Source organism: Penicillium angulare, assembly GCF_028827245.1.
Source record: "Penicillium angulare strain IBT 27051 chromosome Unknown utg000003l_segment0_segment0, whole genome shotgun sequence".
Taxonomy (NCBI): domain Eukaryota; kingdom Fungi; phylum Ascomycota; class Eurotiomycetes; order Eurotiales; family Aspergillaceae; genus Penicillium; species Penicillium angulare.
Window position 1 is genome coordinate 2,292,590 of NW_026623162.1, and position 19,725 is coordinate 2,312,314.

Here is a 19,725-nt window from a genome sequence, read left to right on the forward strand (position 1 = left end):
GCGGCTAGGTTGGGCCGTGAATGCGGAGATAAAAGTTGCAATGCGGTGAGCTTGGCTCACTCCTTCACAACATACTCAATGCGACGTCTGACTCTACTCTATGGCCATGTAGCCAGGCATTCATATCCTCTGACTCATCGATCTACGTCTACACCAATAAAACCTTTACTTCTTCGAGAGTTTTCCACAACCCGATTCCATAATGACTTGAGCCCTTTCACCCGCCGTTTGTTCAAGCTTCCCTCCACACCATCTCCGCCCTCCCAACACCACGACAACCTTACGCAATTCCTCACATATGCCTCGCGCATCTCCCTACCAGAAACAAGTACCGTATATGTAGGTACCCATTACGAATACACCGTCCTTCAAAGCCTCCGTCGCTGCGCACTGGCCCTCCACCGCATTGGCGGCCGCGACGACGCAGGCATAGACCTAGCGGGTACCTGGCATTTACCAGAGCATGAGCGGGAGCGCGCAGTTCGCGTGCTAGTGCAATGCAAAGCACTGAAGACGAAACTGGGGCCAAACCTTGTGCGCGAGCTCGAAGGTACCCTCCGACAGGCACCTGTGGGCTGGCGCACGGGCCAAACGGTGGGGATGCTGGTTAGCCCGCGCGAGGCAACGAAGGGTGTGCGGGACGCATTAGCGCGGAGTTCATTCCCGCTTTTTTGGATGATGGTCGAGCGCGATGGAACTTTGAGGCAGGCGCTGTGGAACGCTCGGGCGGAGGCATTGGGACTGGGCGCTTTGGGGGTTGAAACGCGATATGATATGTCTGATCGTGGGGATCCTGGAGCTACTTCTGAACCGAGGAAAGAAGTTACCTTCACCTGGGATGGATGTGATATTGCTGATATGGATGCTGTTGAAGGGCAGTTGGCTCATGCCGAAGATCAGTGGGTTCGCTCTTGGACAGAAGATTTGGATGGCGTCCAAAAATGGGTACTATTGGACACTATCGAAGAGGTTTTCCCTGGTGGCTATCCCGAAACAGATATGGATGGGACAGTGTCGGATATGCACCGAGTAAAGGTTCTCGAGGCCTTGAAAGCTAAGGCGTAACCACTTGTATTTTTATATGTACTATAGCACCAGGATACCTTGATGGTCACCAGGTAAATAAAGAAGAGAGATATCAATATAAGGGCATGGTCATTCCATTGTCATTTTAATCAGAACTTTCAGGGTATTTAAAACAGAAACTCCAGCAACCAGAATCACAGCTCCTCCAGAAAACACCAACATAGTGATCATTATTATCCCTGCATAGTTTGCCAGAAATAGTTCGAATAGAAGAATCGTGAGAACTTCGGGTCGATGTTCACAACATGCACATCACCCTTGCGACTATTCCGAATGACTGCGCGGTGGAAGTTGCCAGCCTCATCGGGCTCGATATCGATTCCAAGCGACCGGAAAATCTTAAGTCGAAGACTATTATAGGTAATTAGCATGTGCGTATACTTTATGTAGTTGGATTGGAACAACACCCACATTGTCGCATCATCCATCTCGCGTTCTCGGCGCGTGGTCTCATCACCCTCCAAGCCTTGCGCCTCCAGATCTGCTAGTCGCTCCTTGAGCATTTCAAGTTCACCTTCAAGGCGCTCGCTTTCGATTTCTAGTTCCGTCGCAGTTTTGGCGATTCGGAACTTCTTGGTGTCCAACTCTACGATCTCCGCGGCGTGTTTACCAGAATCATGTATAGCGACAGCCTCCTCATGTTGTGTACGCAATGAGTGTAGGTGGCGTGAGAGCTTGTGCATAGAAGATTCCGCTTCACGAATACGCAGGTCGCGCGATTGCTGGAGTGTAGAAAGCGAGTCATCGATGCGCGTAACTGCTTGCTTATCCGGATGGATGTTGAAGTTGCCGATTGTATGGTGGATCAGCTAGAATGATGATAAGTATTAGGAATACACCTTGTAATGTCAGGAATTAAAAAAATAACACTCACGGTTCCAGGGTCTCCGTCGAGCAACATGGTGGTTAATTTGGATGCCCAATTTGGAAGTGGTGGTTCATGCACATGTGGATGGAGAGTGTTTTGGTGTTGTTGTTGCGGCAGCAACAGCCACAACCAGCACCGCCACATGTTTCTCCGCAAGTGACGTTCGGCGCTTGTGATTATTCTTGCTCTCAAGGCTTCACTTTTACACTTTCTCTCGAAACTCTTTCTTCTCCATCTATTTACATACCGTTTCCCTGCTACTACATACCTCGAACTTTGAATTCTCCAGCCATGTCGAATCTTCCATGTGAGCTATCATGTCGCCTCTTGTTCCCCGCGACCGTTTGCTAATCCGTGCGCCACCGATTCCAGATGCTGCCGATGCGGAAAGGTCCGTTGCCTTATGAAGCTCCAACATGAAGCCCCTGAACGATGCGAACTGACTATTTGAGCTTGTATCTAGTCCGTTGAAACCCGCCGAGCTGCAGGTGCTGCGTGCACAATATGAAAAAGAAGGCGACTACGTGGGCATTCAGACTAAGTTCAACTTCGCTTGGGTATGCGATCCAAACTTCGCTAGGGCCTCGGCTTCAACTGCCATGTTTCTCCTGCTAACCATATTTCTCCGCGCCTGCGGGGATGTTCTCTTCCAACAGGGTCTTATCAAATCCAATGCCCGACCCGAGCAACAAGAAGGCGTCCGACTCTTGTCAGAGATCTTCCGCGGTGCGCCGGAACGACGACGAGAGTGTCTATACTATCTGGCACTAGGCAACTTCAAATTAGGCAACTACGGAGAGGCTCGCCGGTATAACGATCTGTTACTGGAGAAAGAGCCTGCCAACTTGCAAGCGGCTAGCCTGGGGTCCCTCATCGACGACAAGGTCGCCAAGGAAGGTTTGATGGGGATTGCAATCGTAGGAGGCTTAGCTGTGGCAGCTGGTGTCGTGGGCAGTCTTCTTCTCAAGGGAGCCAGAAGACGGTGAGCGTTAGGACTCGGGCCCTGCAAGGGCGTGTGGCACAGTCGGTCCGGGGCGTCCTTGCGTCGCGGGTCGCCGACCTTTTACCTTGTATAGTGTCTAGTGATGTTATTTTGCCATCGTCTTAGCTTTCTTTTTCTTTTCTCTTTTGCTTTTGGGTTTATACGATGCGAGCATATCCGAGGCGTTGCATGATTTCGAACTCTATTCCTTGTGTTTTATGTCTCTACTCTCCAATCACGACTTACTATCGTCGCTATGTATGGCAATACAATACATAGTTCCTTTCCAGATTCTTCTTTTTGCCTCCTTGCCACTTGCATCACTATTCTTCCGAGACAGAAAATAAAGCTGCCTGGGTAAATGTGCAGTTCTATTTTTACTGTGCATGAAAAACGATGATCTGATTGTTCCATAGGGCCATTTCGATATCGTGCGCTACTACGTACTTCCAAGGCTTAAGGCAAACCTTTTTGGCACCCCGACGTCATGTTAAATGGCTAGTCTTCTCTTTTCTTTTTCTGCTATGGAGAAATTTGACCCCTTTTTCTTATTAAATCCTTTTTAGTCTCTCTTCACTCTCCCATTGCCGCCCGAATTGTCTTGTTTCTTTGTTCGTTAAATGTCGTGGTGCCTAATAATGCCCCGCGCTGATAAGACCATGACTCGTGACTACTCCGCGCGACCTACTGCGCTCTCCAACTTCACACCTCCAACTTCTTGCCACAACTTTCCTACATCGCCGCTTCTGCGAATTATGGCGGATCAGACAGATCGTGTCTTATGTCATGCCTGCGGTGGGGTCTCTTTAAAAGATGACAGGGGGGGTATGCTGTCATGTTCGCACTGCGAATCTGACTTCGTGGAGATCGTACGCGCCAACTCATATTGCCCGCATTGCTCGTATACATCTCGATATACTAACAACGATCCTCTGAATTTAATAGATCGAAATTCCGCCCGATAATGACCCACATGAATTGCCTTCGGATGCTGGATCGCCTACAATTTCTTCATGGAGAGATCAAGATCCTTGGAGGCATGAGGAAACAGAGCCCTCTGGCTTTTGGCCCAACTCAAGTCCCCCGGGCTTTGGGCATACTAGGCCACTTGGCTCACAACAATATTCCCACCACACATATAGGTCTTCCGATGGTAGATTTGCATTTACCAGCACCTCGACGCGTGGGGGATTCTCGCCCCGCCAAGGAGCCGCTGCTACCAACCCTACGGTGCCGATGATGCTAAATAGCCTGGATGAGATATTCAGAGCACTATCCGAGACCGGTCTTGATAACCGAGGAGCAAGAGGCGCTGCGATGGATCCTTTCCATGCACATACACCGGGGTGGCAAGAGCATGATCACCCAGGGTCCGAGTCATTTCCTGATCCTGACGAGGTACCCCCGCGAGATCCGGATGCGCCGCGATTTGGAACTGCGCCAGTGGACAGCTTAGCTGAGTACGCGTACTCCCCAGATTCGACAGTTACGCGCCGAAGGACCCTCATCCGGGGCTTCACAAATTTTGACATTGCTAACGACGACTCTAGTCTTTTTGGGGCCTTTCAACCAGAGTATGGACGAAGACGAGGAGTACCCGGTGCTCGTGGAGCGCCCCCTAATCCTCTCGGAATGATTTCAGCCATCCTGAACTTGAATCGCAGCGGCGATGCGGTATATTCGCAGGAGGAGTTGGACCGAGTTGTATCACAGCTGATCGACCATAACGCCCCGGGAGCGGCTCCACCTCCCGCAACTACTACGGCTATCCGATCGCTGCCCCAGAAAAAGGTCGACCGGCAGATGCTGGGGTCGGACGGAACCGCAGAGTGTTCAATTTGTATGGAAGCAGTGGAAATTGACACAGAAGTTACTGTATTGCCCTGCACACACTGGTTCCACTTCAGCTGCATTGAAGCATGGCTCAACCAACATAATACCTGCCCTCATTGCCGCCGAAGTATTGATTCTACCCATTGGTAGGTTCTTTTGCCATTCTGGACTTAGGTTCAAATAAAAGCAGCTGACATGAATTTGTTTCACAGTGCAACTGGTGAAAATACCAATCAGAACCCATTTATAGCCCAGCATAACCCCACAACTTCCAATTCTCCACCCTCTGGCCGTCAACGACGCCGCAGTTCTCCATTTTCTTCCCTGGGTAGGCGATCATCTTCCAGGTCCAATGCAGGATCACCGCCGAGACTTTCGTTCATTCCAGATGGCAATACTATCAGGCGGTCCAGAGTTTCCAGTCATTCCAGCCAGAACAGCCGCAACGAAGGGCAACGTGGAGGTTTCACAAACTGGGTCTGGAGCCGATTTGGAGGTGGAAATAACTAAGACAGGAGGATTATGAATAACGAAGTCCGGATTTTATTGGTTTAAATTTTTTTGGGGGTTTCTTTCGGTTTTCGGGGGCTTGCATGAGTCTCTTCTACTTTCCATCTGCTGATACATGTTGCTTTAGCGGTTGTTTACTTTCGCCCTTTCTGCTTCCCTCTCGTTCTTTCTCATACCCCATTTTCAAGTTTGATTTCTTTCGCTTTTAACAGACTTTACACACAGAGGTACGCCGGCGGAATACTGTGCAACATGGCTGGACTTCATATAGGGCCTTTCTTTCTATTTGGCATACATATTTTTTTTATGGTACTACTATATCCATGGAATGTATGGATCACTGAGTTTCAACAGATCAAATTCCATATCTTCATATTACTCACTATACCTAGACTAATTCCGATCTGGTTATCGCTTAATATATCTGGATCACAGAACAGATCACAGTACTCCCTTAATCAAACTACTCCACCTTGACAATCTTTCCCGTCTCAACCTCATACAGGTAACCCGTAATGGGCACATCCAACACAAGCGGGCTTTCCTTCAAAACCTGAATATCATCCAACACACTCTGTCTCAGATCCCCAAAGGGTAAAAACGCGATATGATCCACATTCTGCTTGAGATCTGCTCTAATTTTACCACGGATCACATCGTCCGTGAAAGTAAGCATTCCGCAATCAGTCTAATGATAGCACCGTATCGGTTAGCTTTATTCGTAGCTTCATATATCTTCAGATGCGACCCCACTAGATCGGCCAAGACAAAACAAAAAACTTTAAAGGGAATGTTGCAAAGTGGAACAGAACTTACATGATGCACAATGATAATTTCTCGCGTCCCGAGCAACTGCTGAGAGATGACGATACTGCGTAGGGCATCAGAGACCCGTCCACCCGCGTTTCTTATGACATGAGCATCGCCTTCTTCAAGGCCGAGGGCACGGGCGGTATCTGAAATAATGAGGTCATCAGCAGAGTTATACATATAAGATCATAGACCCGATCATTGGAGGATGGAATAATAGGAGTGCAAAAATAATAACAGAACACAAATTCCAAGGGCAGAAAGAAGTTAATAAAAGCCAACGTACCAAGGCGCGCATCCATGCATGCGACTATAGCAACTTTGCTACAGATGAGATGGTTAGCATTTTATTAATATTAAAATGGGCGAACAATAACAGATGAATCTATCCAATTTGCTTACCGTGCTGGGGGAAGAGCAAGGTCTCCCTTAGTAAAGGATGCGGCATATTTAGCATTCGCAGCTTCAGCTTCTTTTGCGACAGACATTATTGATATTATGGATAAGGTGAGTGAGTATATGTATATGTGGAGAATAATTGAGAGTACCTTGAGGACAAGGCTTTGAACCCATATATAAATGTGAAATTTCCCCGCATCGATGCCCAGGTGTGTCTTCTTTACGAAAATGAGGTGATCTGGAATTGCTAGCCATGTATGGCGTGCGAGCTGCATGGCGAACCATTATAACCCCAGAACTTAAAAAATTGCGCCTGATTCCGCGAGTAAATAGCTGTAATTGTACATTTTCCTTATCAACCTATAGAATGGAGGATTCTCAATTTCTACCACAAATAAAGAGCTTAATGGTTATTACGATGGTGACCTTTCCCACTTGTTCGGACCACAAACAGATCGTACTTCGAGGCTAGTCTTAATATAGAGAGGTAAACATTGTATTTGAACACATATTATTTAGACCAAACGAGCCTATTAAAGTAAATTATCTAGTACTAATATTTCTTATCCGCAACCTCCCTACACATCTCGTGTAGGACATCTGCAAGCCACTCAAAATCACTCCTTTCCAGATATACCTGGCCACTTACACGAACATACAACCAAGATCCATAAGGAGCGATAGGAACAAATGTGGAAAAATCTCTCATCATTCTCTTCTGCATATGAATCCAAGCACGACTCCACTCCTTCGCTGATAGCGTCACCCACGAGCCTGGAATCTCAGGCTCGTCATCTCCATTCACGACGCCAATAGGAAGGCGCACAGTATTCACACAGCAGTTACGCATACGGCTCTTCTGGCCGGGTTTCAAATTCATTTCTTGGAGAACATCTGTACCAAGAGCAATGGCAACGATATCAGCACCTTCGTTTGCCAGGGCACGGCAATATGACATGATGACTTCCTCACCACCGCAGACTTCTCGACGAAATTTCAGGGCGGCGGGGACAGATACGTATGCAGAATCATCACTTGTAGCGCCGTGTTGAAACAAATGTTCGAATAAAGTGTTCGGGTTGGGGTTTTTTGGATGTGGAGGGGCTGAAAAGGCCTCTGCGGGAGTAGATGCGGGAATGAAGCCCCATGAAGTGGGAAGCTGTGTGCGGAGAAGCTGCTGGTTGCGCTTTGGGCAGTACAACAAAGAGACAGGCCGAGGAGTGTAGAGCCACCTTAAAGAATGTCAGAGATAGGTTATCAATAAATCCAAGCCCGTGCAAACTCACTTATGGCAGTTTGTTACGAAGAAGTCAGGCTGTAGTTCCTGCATATCCAGAGGAATCATTCCAATGCCGTGGGCGCCATCGATGATGCTGAGGATGCCTTCTTCTCGACAGACAGCCGTCATTAATTCGAACGGAAAGCGAGCAGCAGGACTGCTGGTGATTGTATCAAAAAGTGCAGCGCGCACTTTAAGCCCATCGGCTCGTGCCTGGCGAACAGTCTCGCGGAATCGACGCTCTAGCTCACTTTCTTCGATGGGAAATGAAAAGGCAACTTTGCGTGTCTGAAGGGGTGAGTGTTCTTCCAGAGAGACAATACCATTTTCTAAAGCTCCATAAACATGATCGAAATAGACCAAAGATTCCTTCTCTTGAAAATTGAGGTTGTAAAGCACGGTAGCTATGCTCGTCGTCGAATTTTTGACATACACGCATTCATCCATAGGCGCGTTGATGAGGGCCGCTACCTCCGCCCTTGACTTACGCAGAAACGCAGTTTGTCTCACTCGAATATATGTGTCCGGTTGCAAATCGTTAAGTTCTTGCATCTCACGTCGTTTTTCTCGCACCGGAAAAGGATATGCGCCATAGGAGCCTAGTATTTCCAGATATAAATACCAATATCAACATAAAGGGACACTATGGTACTGACCATGGTTGAGAGGTGTGTATAAAGGATCAAACATCCAATGCTTGCGCATTGGTTTTCCAAATGGGGTGATTTTATTGTCGATGGTCATCGTGATTCAAAATTGTTAGGATATACTATATTGTTCGCAAATCTAACAGAGAAGCTTTTTGGGAAAAGCTGAACAAATGTTAGGACAACTTGCTTCATAAATAAGTCCTGAAAAAGCCCCAGAGCTCCGAGTCCACATGTACTACTAGTAGGACTCCACGGCTCGCAGATATTACCTATTCAGTGACGTCCCGTACATTATTCAAACAGGAATCTACCATGATGCTGGTAGAAATCCTTCTACATAAACGCCCCATACTTACTGAATCGCGAGTCCGCCCCACAATCCTCTCATTGGGGCCAAAGGAGTCCGAGTTGGTTATCCAAGCATGCTATTCTTAGCTGTTAAACATGAGTACAGGAAATGCGAAGATCTGTTTGGGGTTTTTCATGCCGATTTATAGATTAATTTGTTGTTCTTTGTTTTTTGGATCGCCGAGCCGAGTTCGCCCTGGACTAAACATTGAAGGTGCTTACAATCGAGAGGCGAACATAGTGGAGAACAGCGGTTAAAACAGCCCCCTACGTAGCTTGGCGAATCAAGCATCCTAAGCATCCCAAGCATTATGATAGTCTTAACCTTATGGTCCCTTATATCAGGGGCGAAAATTAACACCGCTTCCTCCCTGGCTTTTGATCGACTTGAAAAAAAAGTATGATTATGATGTCAATGTTGAAGAATACCATTAATGCCCCAACATCGTATCTACTCAGTCTCTCTTATTTATGGACACAGTTATACTATTCATCCCCCATTTTGTAGTAGCGCATTGGCTCAAGTTGATGAACAGAGATAAGAAATTGATCGGCTTGATGTGCATTTCAGGGCCCCACGATTTACAGTTTTGAAACACCTGAACTCCGGGTAAAAATGAAGATAGCGGAAGCATCGCCTCCGAGCCCTTCTATACTTAGAAATTACCCCAAAAGACACGAGATAACCTTCCAAGGTTGGAACACAAAGAACATGAAAAAGGAGTCCGTGCGGCTCCAACTTGTTGGCCTGTTGGTATTCGCATAGCATCACATGATATATGCAAGGGATGTGATATGTTAGACTCGATTTCGTTCATCGCCAAGATGTGTACACCTTCTGCAACCCACAGCCATGTGGAACTGCGATTTTATCAGCTGTAGGAAGCCTGCAGTCCGCCAAATCGGCGGATGTACTCTATGTGACCGGCATCTTTGTGCGGTACACCTGAAGCCCGGGCATCACAAATGTCCCACATGGGAGGTATGTAAACTGGCGAATGGCGTGTGACTTAGCGTAATAACAAGATTTTCCAGGACGAATCATCGTACTTTCCAGCGGCCAAAAAAGCCGAGAGAGATGAAATCAACAAACTTCTGCTGAAAATCAATGTGCCTGCTCTTCTATCGCGGGCAAGCCAGCTACGCGGCGGAGTCACTTGCTCGCTACCACATAGCTTAAAATATGACATTGAAACAAGCAGCCAGATTATGGGAGGAATGAATTATCATCTAGAAATTCATTTTGGCGATGGCGTCGTCTGGCTAGCCCGTATTCGAAGAACGAATGCTGCATCTCCGCCAACGGAGCTACAAAGCTACACTATGCAAAGTGAAGTTGCGACGCTCCAATTTGTGAACAACATGAATATACCAATCCCAAAAATACACCATTTTGACTGCGATGAGAAGAATCCCGTCGGTGTCCCATATATTCTCATGGAGAAATTGCCCGGTGTGAGTGTGGGTAGTTCTCTAATCCTGGCATGGACCCCCGGAAACAGACAAAAAGTCTTAAGCCAGCTCGCAGACATTTACATAAAACTTCACAAACACCCAGTTCACAAAATGGGATCATTCAATGATCCAGGGTCCGCCAATATTGGTCCCTTTGCAGTGGAGTCTCTTACCGATCGCCAGGGTTCTGAGTTGAAGACAACAGGACCATGTACTTCAATTCAAGAATATTACAAAGCGGGCATTGATCTTACCCTAGATCTAATCTTGCGACAAGAAATATACACGACGCGCCCGGTCGATGCCTACTTGGTACATCGGTATCTTTTAGACAATGTGACAAGGGTATTTTCATACAACGACCTTGACGACGGGAAATTTTATCTCAGACACGCAGATGACAAGGGAGATCATATTCTTGTTGATGACGATTTCAACATCACTGGCATGATTGATTGGGAATGGGCATATACGGCGCCAAAATCAGTGGCGTTTAATTCACCCATCGCTCTCCTGCCCGTCAGCGAATTTTATGACGGCACCAATAGGATTGGGGAAGATGAAGTCGCGTTTGCAGAACTTTTAGAAGAGAAGGGGCATCCTGATCTTGGAGAAATCACGAGGACTGGACGTTTACTGCACAGATTTGACTTCTGCTGCGGATACGATATCTCAGATTGGGATGGATTCTTGGGTCTTTTCTTTGGTCTTGTCAATGGACTGGGTGATCAATTTACAAAAAAGCTAGGCGACGACAAGCTTATCAATTGGGAAATTTGGAAAGCCGACGCAATGAACCGGTATTGGAACGACAAGCGACTTCAGAGACTCATTGAGGACACAAATTTCTTCTAATATTCATATATTTGCGGTGAATCAATCAATCTGGCATGGGAAATAATGGAGTATATGCCCACGTGCCAGTAGACTGAGTGGCTCGTAGCAATGCTCTTTCAACAGACTTTCGTCTAAATGCTGGACCTGGACCAACGCACACAACATCACTGCAGAGAACTTTTGTCATATCAGTAAATCGATTCCGAGAATAGTTTGTTTTTCATTTATTGGGTGAGAAGATAGTACTCACTGCTTATAAATTTTCCGACGTCAAGGGAGCCAGCAGGATTTACTCGAAAACCACAACTTTGCGATAAATCTGGTTGTATATCAATGCCCCTTTCCTGTATGAGCTTCTGCACCCCACTAGCATCCATCCATTCTCCGGCTACAGAAGCTGCAACTAGCTGACCGGATCTTGTCACCTGGTCAATCATGCCCAAGGAGAAGGCATCTCTCATGGGATACGCAGGACTCAGCACTTTAGACCTAGAGTCTAGCGTATCCCCTACCTCGTCAACAATGGCACTATACATGCCCTTTATGCTCCATTCTAGTTGAGCATCTGTTAATAAATGACCAAAAACAGCCTTTATCCTCGCGTCATCATGTGGAGAATAGACAAGTAGCTTATATCCATTATGGCTGCACTGTCGCACAATTCGATGCGAGAGACTCCACTGTCTCTGATTCATTAAATTAGCCGGAGAAACTGTTAATCCCGGACTCTGTAATGAAAGTGGTACACTTGATCCCGAGAGAAAAGAATCAAAAGGATACATGGCTTGTTCCTGGTCAGGTGGCGTAAGTGGGAGCGACAGATCTGCCCAGTGACTCGGGGCGGGGGTAGGAGGCGAAGATGACGTTGAAGTTGAACTTTCAGATTGAAAAACAGCAGCTGCCCCGTTGAATTCTGTGCTAAAATCAAGATCGACATCTATTTTTTCTGTAGCAGTTCTTTGGCTCGAAACCCCTTGCAAGATTCCCGCAGGAGCATTTTCATCATCTGACTCGTCACAGCCCTGCTTAGCGAGCGAAACACATTGATGTGTAATTTCTTGGAATGCAGATGTAATCCGTGGATGATATTCTAGTATGCTTTCTTCCAGTAACAGATTACTGAAAGAAAGAAATGACTGGCTAAGCTTCTCGATGCCAGATTCTAGTTCGTCCACACGTGTCTGTAGATTATTGATGGTTGTTTCTTTTCGCTTCCGATAAGCCTGCTGGGCTACTCGAAGCTGTTTGCGCCGTCTCTGGGTATAGTGAGTTGAGATGTGCCTAAGGGGTCATGGCTTGGTGACCTCACCTCTGGGATTTCTTTATCATCAGTGATGGTCCGGGGGCGACCTCTTTTTCGCGGCTCTGCTGTGGGTGGATTCGTCTCAGCCATTATTAATATAATATGATTTGTCGATTTAAACTAGAGCGGGTCCATATGAATGCTCTGTTTCAATTTGTAGTCAAAGGCTTGGAAGAAGGACTGTACGTTGAGGAAGGGGTGGCATTAATAGTTGATTTCATCAAGCTCGGCATGTTGAATAATCGGAAAATAAAGAGAAAAAGGTTATTACATAATCCATACTAACTCAACGATCGTCTCTATGGAAGATCTTGGCACAGAAAAAGAAGAATAAGCATTACTAATTAAACTTGCCACAATTAATCAGTTCAAAGAAACCTTCAATAACAATTTCAAATCCCGTGAAAACCAATCCAAACATTTCAAAGAATCAATTTTACATAGACTCACAGGTACCAGATACCTGAGTCTGAGGGGGACCAACATCCACCAATTCTGCCCCACTAACAGTGGTAATGCTCGAATCAACCCCATAGAATGTACAGACAAAACCGCTGACATCCGTCTCGATGTGAGAAATACTCAGCGGATTACCTGATCCAGTCAGCATCTTCAATCATACAGAAACGTAAGCAAAAGAAGGGGAAACATACTTATCTGCACAGATCCGCCACCCACCGGGAAACTCTGCATGAATTCCCCATCAGCGGCTCCAATGAAAGTAACCTGGACCTGCTCTGTAGGTGGAAGTGGAGTGGAATCAGACAAATGGCACGATCCAGAAATCTGTGTTTGTGGAGGCCCGACATCAACTGTCTCGGCTCCATTGATGGTCGTGACACTGCTGTCGATGCCGTTGAATGTACACTGGACATTCCCATCGGCGGAAGAGACATGGGAGATACTTAGTACATTGGCTAATTTAACATGTTAGCCATCAATACAGTCAAAGAGTGTGAATGTTAGCCTTTGCTGAACACGTACAAATAGAGACCATGGAGCCGTCAGTAGGGAAGCTTTGCGAGAATTGGGCGTCCGCTGCGCCAATGAAGGTAATCTCTACCTCTTGAGTTCGCTTAATTGGACTTCCGATTGAACCGGTAGCGAGAACAAGCACAAGATTCAGACATGTAATGAAATTCATCTTGATATAATGGAAAATGTGCGTAGCAATGTATTTGGAATGATAGTGTGAATGGTTATCTTGTTTCTCTCCGACTTCTCAACTACAACACGATGTACATAGGGCTTTATATAGATTTCGGTCTTCGTGTTCAGCTTAGATGCAGTACTTTATTATCTAAAAATACCATCCTGTTCCGAATGCTTTTCACACTTGTCAGTAGAAATATGGTCGAATGGTGACGTCCGCGACAGTCGCCTTTTTGAGACATTATCCAGGATCAGAAGAACAGTAAGATCATTATCATGGTAAAGAGGGCCTGATGTCTTGCTTGTGGTATTCACTATTGGGGTTCCAGTTTGTATAATAGCCGCATTATGGCTATTTCCATGGTCGAATACGTCTAATTTTAGTTTCCCCGCACAGTTTAGTCACGCGGGGTAAGCCCGTATACAAACCCTCGATTCGATGTTCCAGTGACGAGATACATGACATCTAACAAGCAGCAAATCACTCTTAAATTATTCAAGATTAAATTTTCATCAGGCCATGCCGCAGATGTTGGCCCCGCACTTAATGCAGGGTCTCTGGCTGACTACTGGCTTGACCCAGTCCCCACTATTGGGGCAGATCGAAAGTCAGACCCCATGTTTCAATAAACTTCAGACGGCTTTAGTTTTACGGTGCAAGTTTACGATGAGAATGAAGATTTGTAATAATAACCCATAAAATAGGTATAAATTGAGGGGTAAAGAGCAATAAAAGCAAAAAAGAACCTGCAACCCCGAAAACAAACCCGCTTTTTGGGAAGACCCATGCATCAACCATGAAAACCATCTCTAATGCGTTACTAAGTGTTTGTTCAAAGAATAAGAACAATTTTTTTTATCAATATTCACTTTTCTTCCGGACTCGAAAACGTGTGGGAGGATCAATTCTTGCTCGTATAACATCAATCCAAGCCAACGCTTTTGTAGACGCAGTAAAAGGAACCGAAGATTGAAAGAAAGAACTTAGAACCGCAGATCCCAGCCAATCTTGGGGCCCAGTCGGGGAAGCTCATCGGCGACGCTCTGGACATCCTTGTCACCGCGACCGCTGAGGTTCAGAACGATGTCCTTGCCCTTACCCATGGTCTTGGCCAGCTCAATCGCACCGTAGACGGCGTGAGATGACTCAAGAGCAGGGATGATACCCTCAGTCTGAGAAAGTGTACGGAAACCATGCAGGGCTTGGGCATCGTCGGCAGAGATGTAGGTAGCACGGTTGGAGTCTTTCCAAGCGCTCAGCTCGGGGCCAACACCGGGGTAATCGAGACCAGCAGAGATCGAGTGGGTCTCGGCGATCTGACCATGCTCGTTTTGCAGAACGTAGGTACGGACACCGTGGAGAACACCCTTAGATCCACCGGACAGAGTGGCGGAGTGGCGGGCGGTATCAACACCGTCACCACCAGCCTCAACACCAACCAGTTGGACAGTAGGGTCCTTAGAGAAGGGGTAGAACATGCCGACGGCGTTACTGCCACCGCCAACACAGGCAACCACGGCATCGGGAAGCTTTCCGATGGCCTCTTGCAACTGCTTCTTAGTCTCGTCACCAATCACAGACTGGAATGTACGGACAATCAGGGGGAATGGGTGGGGACCAATAGCAGAGCCAATGATGTAGTGAGTAGTGTCAAGATCAACAACCCAGGCACGTAGAGCCTCGTTGACAGCATCGCGGAGAGTGCGGCTGCCAGCATCAACAGCGACAACTTCAGCACCGAGAAGCTTCATGCGGAAAACATTGAGAGCCTGGCGGCGAACATCCTCGGCACCCATGTAGACAACACACTTCATGTTAAACTTGGCACAAACAGTGGCGGTAGCAACACCGTGCTGACCAGCACCAGTCTCGGCAATGATGCGAGTCTTGCCCAGGCGCCTAGCAATGAGAATTTGGCCGATGGCGTTGTTGATCTTGTGACTACCAGTGTGGTTGAGATCCTCACGCTTCAGCCAAATGTTGGCACCGCCGACATGCTCAGTGAGACGATCAGCAAGGTGGAGACTGCTGGGGCGGCTCATGTAGGGGTAGTAAGAACGGTACTCTTCCCAGAACTTAGGGTCGTTAAGAGCCTCGTTGAATCCCTCCTCAAGCTGGGCGAGGCAGTCCATAAGAGACTCGGGAACGTACTGGCCTCCGAACTCGCCAAAGCGGGCAGGCAAGGCGTGTGGGTCCTTAGTGACGTTCAAAGCCTCAATTTGGTCTCCCAAGCCAGGGCCAGCTGGGGTGTCAGCCTCGGTGATAACCTTGGTAGGCTGGGCCTCGGCATTAGGAAGGGCCTTCTGGATGGCCTCAACAATGTTCACCTCATGGGTAAGAGTACCCTGGACGTCACGCTCACGCTTGCGGCCAGTGATGCTGGAGAGGTATTCCTCGGCGGCCTTGGCGGCCTGACCAGGAGCGGCCTGGCCAACAACGGTAATGATCTGGCTGCCAATGACGACACCCTCAGCAACATCCTGAACATCAAGGAAGTGCTGACGGGTGCTGACACCGAATCCGAGAGCGGCGGGGACATTGCCGGAGTATTCGTGCACGCGACCCAAGAGTTCGGGGAGGTTGGCGCTCAGCTTGCCAGTGGCGCCAGTGACACCCATGCGAGAGACGACGTAGATAAATGAGTCGGCAATCTTGCACAGGAGCTTCATACGAGAGTCGGAGGTGGATGGGGCAATCAAGGGGACATATGAGAGACTAGAAAAAAGGAAAATAAATATCAATTTGAATGACTCCACTTCAGATCGATCAAAGAACTTACCCAGTGCTAGTACACAGGTCACGGAAGCGGACAGCCTCCTCTGGGGGCAGATCGACCATGATGAAACCGTTGACACCAGCCTCCTTGCAGTCCTTCAGCATGCGATCATCTCCATAACGCAAAACCGGGTTGTAGTAGCCCATCAGCATGATTGGGGCCTTGAGGCCACGACGGCGGGCAGTGCGCACGAGTTCGAGGACAGTTGTGACAGTCACGCCATTTTCAAGGGCCTGGGTGTTGGCCTTCTGGATAGTCGGGCCATCAGCAATTGGGTCGGTGAAGGGAATTCCGAGCTCGATAATGTCTAAATTGTGAATTGGACTGTTAGTCGGATTCCGCTCTACCCCGCCACCTTAAAGGCATTTTCACATACCAGCACCACCATTCTCTAAGCCGAGCAGAATATCAACTGCCTCCTCAACAGTTGGGTATCCAGCAGTGATGTAAGCGACAAGGGCGGCCCGTCTTTGCTCCTTGCACTTGGCGAATGTGGCCTTGATAGCATCCATATTGAATCGAGGGGGTAGGGAAGCAGAATATAGGTGGAGAAGAAAGTGGGGAAGCGGGGGATGGAGGGAAGAAGGATCAAGTTTAAGTAAACAGAAATATTTCAATAAGCTGGGCAGTCCCAATTGACCTGTCTTTGCTGCCTGTACAAGGACCAATACTGTATGGGGAAAGATAGTGTAGCCGCCGCTCGTGAGTCAATTCGAATTTCCCTTTTCGCCGATGTCGCCCCGCCATTGTCACGTGCGATAAGATAAAATTATCTGTCACGTGCGATATTAAGCGGCCAGTCCTTATCCACCTTGCAAGACCCGCGGAGTATCTCTGAATAGGAGAACTCATTCAATACAACTATGGACTAGAACCCCTTATCACCATTTTTTGGGGATCTGGCACCTCATTAAGCTCTAACATTACATATCCTAGCATGTTGGTTCTTATGGCGCTTATTACTCTCAATTTTCATCACAGGAAGACAAAGGACATCTTGAATCCCATTGTAGCTTTGAACCGTCCATCTTCTATGGTTCAAACCTAATTTATCCTTTCAGAATGAATTGAAAGATCAGATTTCCGCAGGGCGTATCCCCGGAGTCCTTTATACCTACGCAAGACGTTTATGTAGACTGCCGAATCAAGAAAAGCAAATTCCGCTGCAGGCAATATGCTTGGGAGAGGGAACGGTACAACAACCAACAGCACGAACGTCAGCCTCGATCTGTAAGCAATTCCAGATTATCGATACAGGGGTGAAGAATGTCCAGTTGCACATTTCATGTAATCTCACCCAACTGGAAAGGTTGGCTTTGGACGCGAAAGCTTGGCATCAATGGCCGAGTTTCTCGTGCATTCTTGACAACACGGTTAGTTTCGGTAAGTTGACTTCGAACACGATGGTCGGAAATCATGCGACTTGGCCCTGGGGGTAACTTGCTTTCCTTCTCCGTGGATGCAGAGTATTAAAGCGAGACGATAGGTTAGATTCCATCTATCAAATTTATCAACTCGACGCACAGGAGAACGGCCGACTGAAGTTGATATCTCTTGACTCTCGTCTCTGTTCTCGGTGGTTAGCGTGGAATGGGATATATGATCATGACACTTACCAGCTCCACACCATTAGCATACATCCCGCATACGAGAATCCCGATACCAAACAGAAAAACGATACCGTTAGCCGAAGCTCTTCGAATGTTGTGCCAGGAAGCCCAGCTGCCTTCTTTAACAAGAAAGAACCACATAAGGGCCGGGACGTAAAAACACAATGCGGAGCTGAATAAGGCTGCGCAGAGTGATAGAATGAGAGAAAATACCGGAATGGCCTCAGCAACTATCCATGAAAGGAAAGTGATTATTGTCACAGTAGAAACCCAGCTTATCCAGCCCGCTTTTGTGTTCACGTAACGCTCAACCGAGTTTCGGTAAAAAGAGGTGTGGATATACCGAGCAGCTATGTTCGTGTTGATAGAGCCGGAGATGAAGATGACTGGAAGGGCAACACCAAAAGCGATCCTCGACATCAGGGGCCCAGCTGATAGTAATGCAGGCGACTGCACATCCTTTCCCACAAAGGCATACACAAGGGCTCCGATCAACGTGTAAAGGGAAGTTTGGATGAAGCCTGTCGCATGTATAGATTTGACGTAATCCGTCGGTGTGTGCATCTCGTTCATAAACGATGGTACGGTAGCAGCAAATGTGTAGCTGAAAACAATATTATTGATAGCGATCATGGCCGAGTTAAAATCGACATCTTCCCTAGGCCAAGCAGACCAATCCGAGCCTGTTATACCACCACCACTTGCTTGAGTGCTCTGGATGCCAGTAGCAATGATCGTGATTCCAATGGCGCCAAGGATCGAAACAAGATCTATATAACCCAGGATAGCAATATCTGCAAATGTGGGCGGAAGAGCCAGCACAAGAAGAATCACTGTCGATACCAGCCCAAATATCGCAGTACAGATACTACTTTGTGTGATATTGACGAGAGCAATGATACCAGTCAGACAATGCGATCCCACATTCAAGGAGATCGGAAAAATGAAGCACGCAGTCACAATCCAGAAACCCGCGTCGCCCAGCATGAGCCTTCCAATATCTCCATAGTGCTCAACTTCTGGATATTTAACTTTCACTACGCCGACTTCGTAGCTTGCGTATGTTGCGACGAGACCAATCCCGACAGAAGCAATAACTCCGCCAACCATGCCAAGGGTTGCGAATGCGGCAGGCAGACTCAAACTTCCAAGGGCGATGGCTTCCACAATGAGGATAACAACAAGGCGTTTCCAGCCAAGGCGATGGAACTTGTCATGGTCTTGGGCTTTTCTCTGTCTCTCCAGTTCGATCTGGGAGTCACCAATCGAGGGCTCGGTGTCCTCGGTGAGATTTGAAGGTCGGACTGTAGATAAATCGTTTTTGTCGACAAACATACCAGATTCATGATCAGTATAGCAATGGTTGCTGGTATAATATGCCATATTCAAACTAAGCCCTGATTGCAAAATAAAGAAAGAAAGAAAATAGCAGGGATTTCCCCAGATTTAGGGAACATGTGGGAAGAGAAAGTTTTTGGTACAGTGTACCATTTCCTGCATGGATCTCTTCCATCGTTGCCCTGTTAAATCACGGAGGTGTAATGAGAATACTGCAGATAGCGCGTGTGAGAAATAGCTGCAGTGTGCTGAAGCATGCAGGCAAGAATGTAGTGGAGGCGATCGGAATTTGATCCGTGTGTATTGGACCGGCCCAATCAGCTCCCATGGGCTGCAAAGTTACCAAGATTAGGATATCGGATTGTCTTCATTCTCGAAACAAATCTTATCGCATTTCAGCCACAAGGAGCCTATCGGTGATAAACCTGGCAGCTTAGCCGTTCAAGTCACAAATAGGATTACGCCAGCCACGCAGTGCATATGCATTT

The 19,725-nt window shown here is 47.3% G+C and overlaps 11 protein-coding genes across 11 annotated transcripts; 4 read left to right on the plus strand and 7 right to left on the minus strand.

Annotated features, from left to right (window-relative positions):
* Positions 1–78: 78 nt before the first annotated feature.
* On the plus strand, positions 79–1,065 carry N7478_003010 (uncharacterized protein; the record flags this gene model as incomplete). The annotated part of the gene is made up of 1 exon (XM_056919224.1): positions 79–1,065. The coding sequence occupies one exon, from the start codon at positions 79–81 to the stop codon at positions 1,063–1,065; it is 987 nt and encodes a 328-aa protein (XP_056782382.1).
* A 194-nt stretch (positions 1,066–1,259) lies between these two features.
* On the minus strand, positions 1,260–1,987 carry N7478_003011 (kinetochore Spc24 family protein; the record flags this gene model as incomplete). The annotated part of the gene is made up of 2 exons (XM_056919225.1): positions 1,260–1,895; positions 1,961–1,987. 2 exons carry the CDS (start codon positions 1,985–1,987, stop codon positions 1,260–1,262), a joined length of 663 nt encoding a protein of 220 aa, XP_056782383.1.
* Positions 1,988–2,245: 258 nt separating this feature from the next.
* Positions 2,246–2,940, plus strand: N7478_003012 (mitochondrial fission 1 protein; the record flags this gene model as incomplete). Its single annotated transcript, XM_056919226.1, has 3 exons — positions 2,246–2,261; positions 2,327–2,345; positions 2,418–2,940. 3 exons carry the CDS (start codon positions 2,246–2,248, stop codon positions 2,938–2,940), a joined length of 558 nt encoding a protein of 185 aa, XP_056782384.1.
* A 634-nt stretch (positions 2,941–3,574) lies between these two features.
* On the plus strand, positions 3,575–5,279 carry N7478_003013 (putative RING finger domain protein; the record flags this gene model as incomplete). The annotated part of the gene is made up of 3 exons (XM_056919227.1): positions 3,575–3,805; positions 3,882–4,915; positions 4,982–5,279. The coding sequence occupies 3 exons, from the start codon at positions 3,575–3,577 to the stop codon at positions 5,277–5,279; spliced, it is 1,563 nt and encodes a 520-aa protein (XP_056782385.1).
* Positions 5,280–5,742: 463 nt separating this feature from the next.
* Positions 5,743–6,577, minus strand: N7478_003014 (beta-class carbonic anhydrase; the record flags this gene model as incomplete). The annotated part of the gene is made up of 4 exons (XM_056919228.1): positions 5,743–5,967; positions 6,096–6,235; positions 6,376–6,413; positions 6,492–6,577. The coding sequence occupies 4 exons, from the start codon at positions 6,575–6,577 to the stop codon at positions 5,743–5,745; spliced, it is 489 nt and encodes a 162-aa protein (XP_056782386.1).
* Positions 6,578–7,041: 464 nt separating this feature from the next.
* Positions 7,042–8,511, minus strand: N7478_003015 (putative aminotransferase family protein (LolT); the record flags this gene model as incomplete). The annotated part of the gene is made up of 3 exons (XM_056919229.1): positions 7,042–7,720; positions 7,775–8,366; positions 8,424–8,511. 3 exons carry the CDS (start codon positions 8,509–8,511, stop codon positions 7,042–7,044), a joined length of 1,359 nt encoding a protein of 452 aa, XP_056782387.1.
* Positions 8,512–9,974: 1,463 nt separating this feature from the next.
* On the plus strand, positions 9,975–11,075 carry N7478_003016 (phosphotransferase family protein; the record flags this gene model as incomplete). The annotated part of the gene is made up of 1 exon (XM_056919230.1): positions 9,975–11,075. One exon carries the CDS (start codon positions 9,975–9,977, stop codon positions 11,073–11,075), a length of 1,101 nt encoding a protein of 366 aa, XP_056782388.1.
* A 25-nt stretch (positions 11,076–11,100) lies between these two features.
* N7478_003017 (bZIP transcription factor) lies at positions 11,101–12,450 on the minus strand (the record flags this gene model as incomplete). Its single annotated transcript, XM_056919231.1, has 3 exons — positions 11,101–11,234; positions 11,308–12,313; positions 12,367–12,450. 3 exons carry the CDS (start codon positions 12,448–12,450, stop codon positions 11,101–11,103), a joined length of 1,224 nt encoding a protein of 407 aa, XP_056782389.1.
* A 346-nt stretch (positions 12,451–12,796) lies between these two features.
* On the minus strand, positions 12,797–13,504 carry N7478_003018 (uncharacterized protein; the record flags this gene model as incomplete). Its single annotated transcript, XM_056919232.1, has 3 exons — positions 12,797–12,954; positions 13,014–13,277; positions 13,345–13,504. 3 exons carry the CDS (start codon positions 13,502–13,504, stop codon positions 12,797–12,799), a joined length of 582 nt encoding a protein of 193 aa, XP_056782390.1.
* Positions 13,505–14,496: 992 nt separating this feature from the next.
* Positions 14,497–16,801, minus strand: trpB (tryptophan synthase TRP5; the record flags this gene model as incomplete). Its single annotated transcript, XM_056919233.1, has 3 exons — positions 14,497–16,228; positions 16,293–16,596; positions 16,666–16,801. The coding sequence occupies 3 exons, from the start codon at positions 16,799–16,801 to the stop codon at positions 14,497–14,499; spliced, it is 2,172 nt and encodes a 723-aa protein (XP_056782391.1).
* A 1,068-nt stretch (positions 16,802–17,869) lies between these two features.
* On the minus strand, positions 17,870–19,282 carry N7478_003020 (uncharacterized protein; the record flags this gene model as incomplete). The annotated part of the gene is made up of 1 exon (XM_056919234.1): positions 17,870–19,282. The coding sequence occupies one exon, from the start codon at positions 19,280–19,282 to the stop codon at positions 17,870–17,872; it is 1,413 nt and encodes a 470-aa protein (XP_056782392.1).
* Positions 19,283–19,725: the final 443 nt, after the last annotated feature.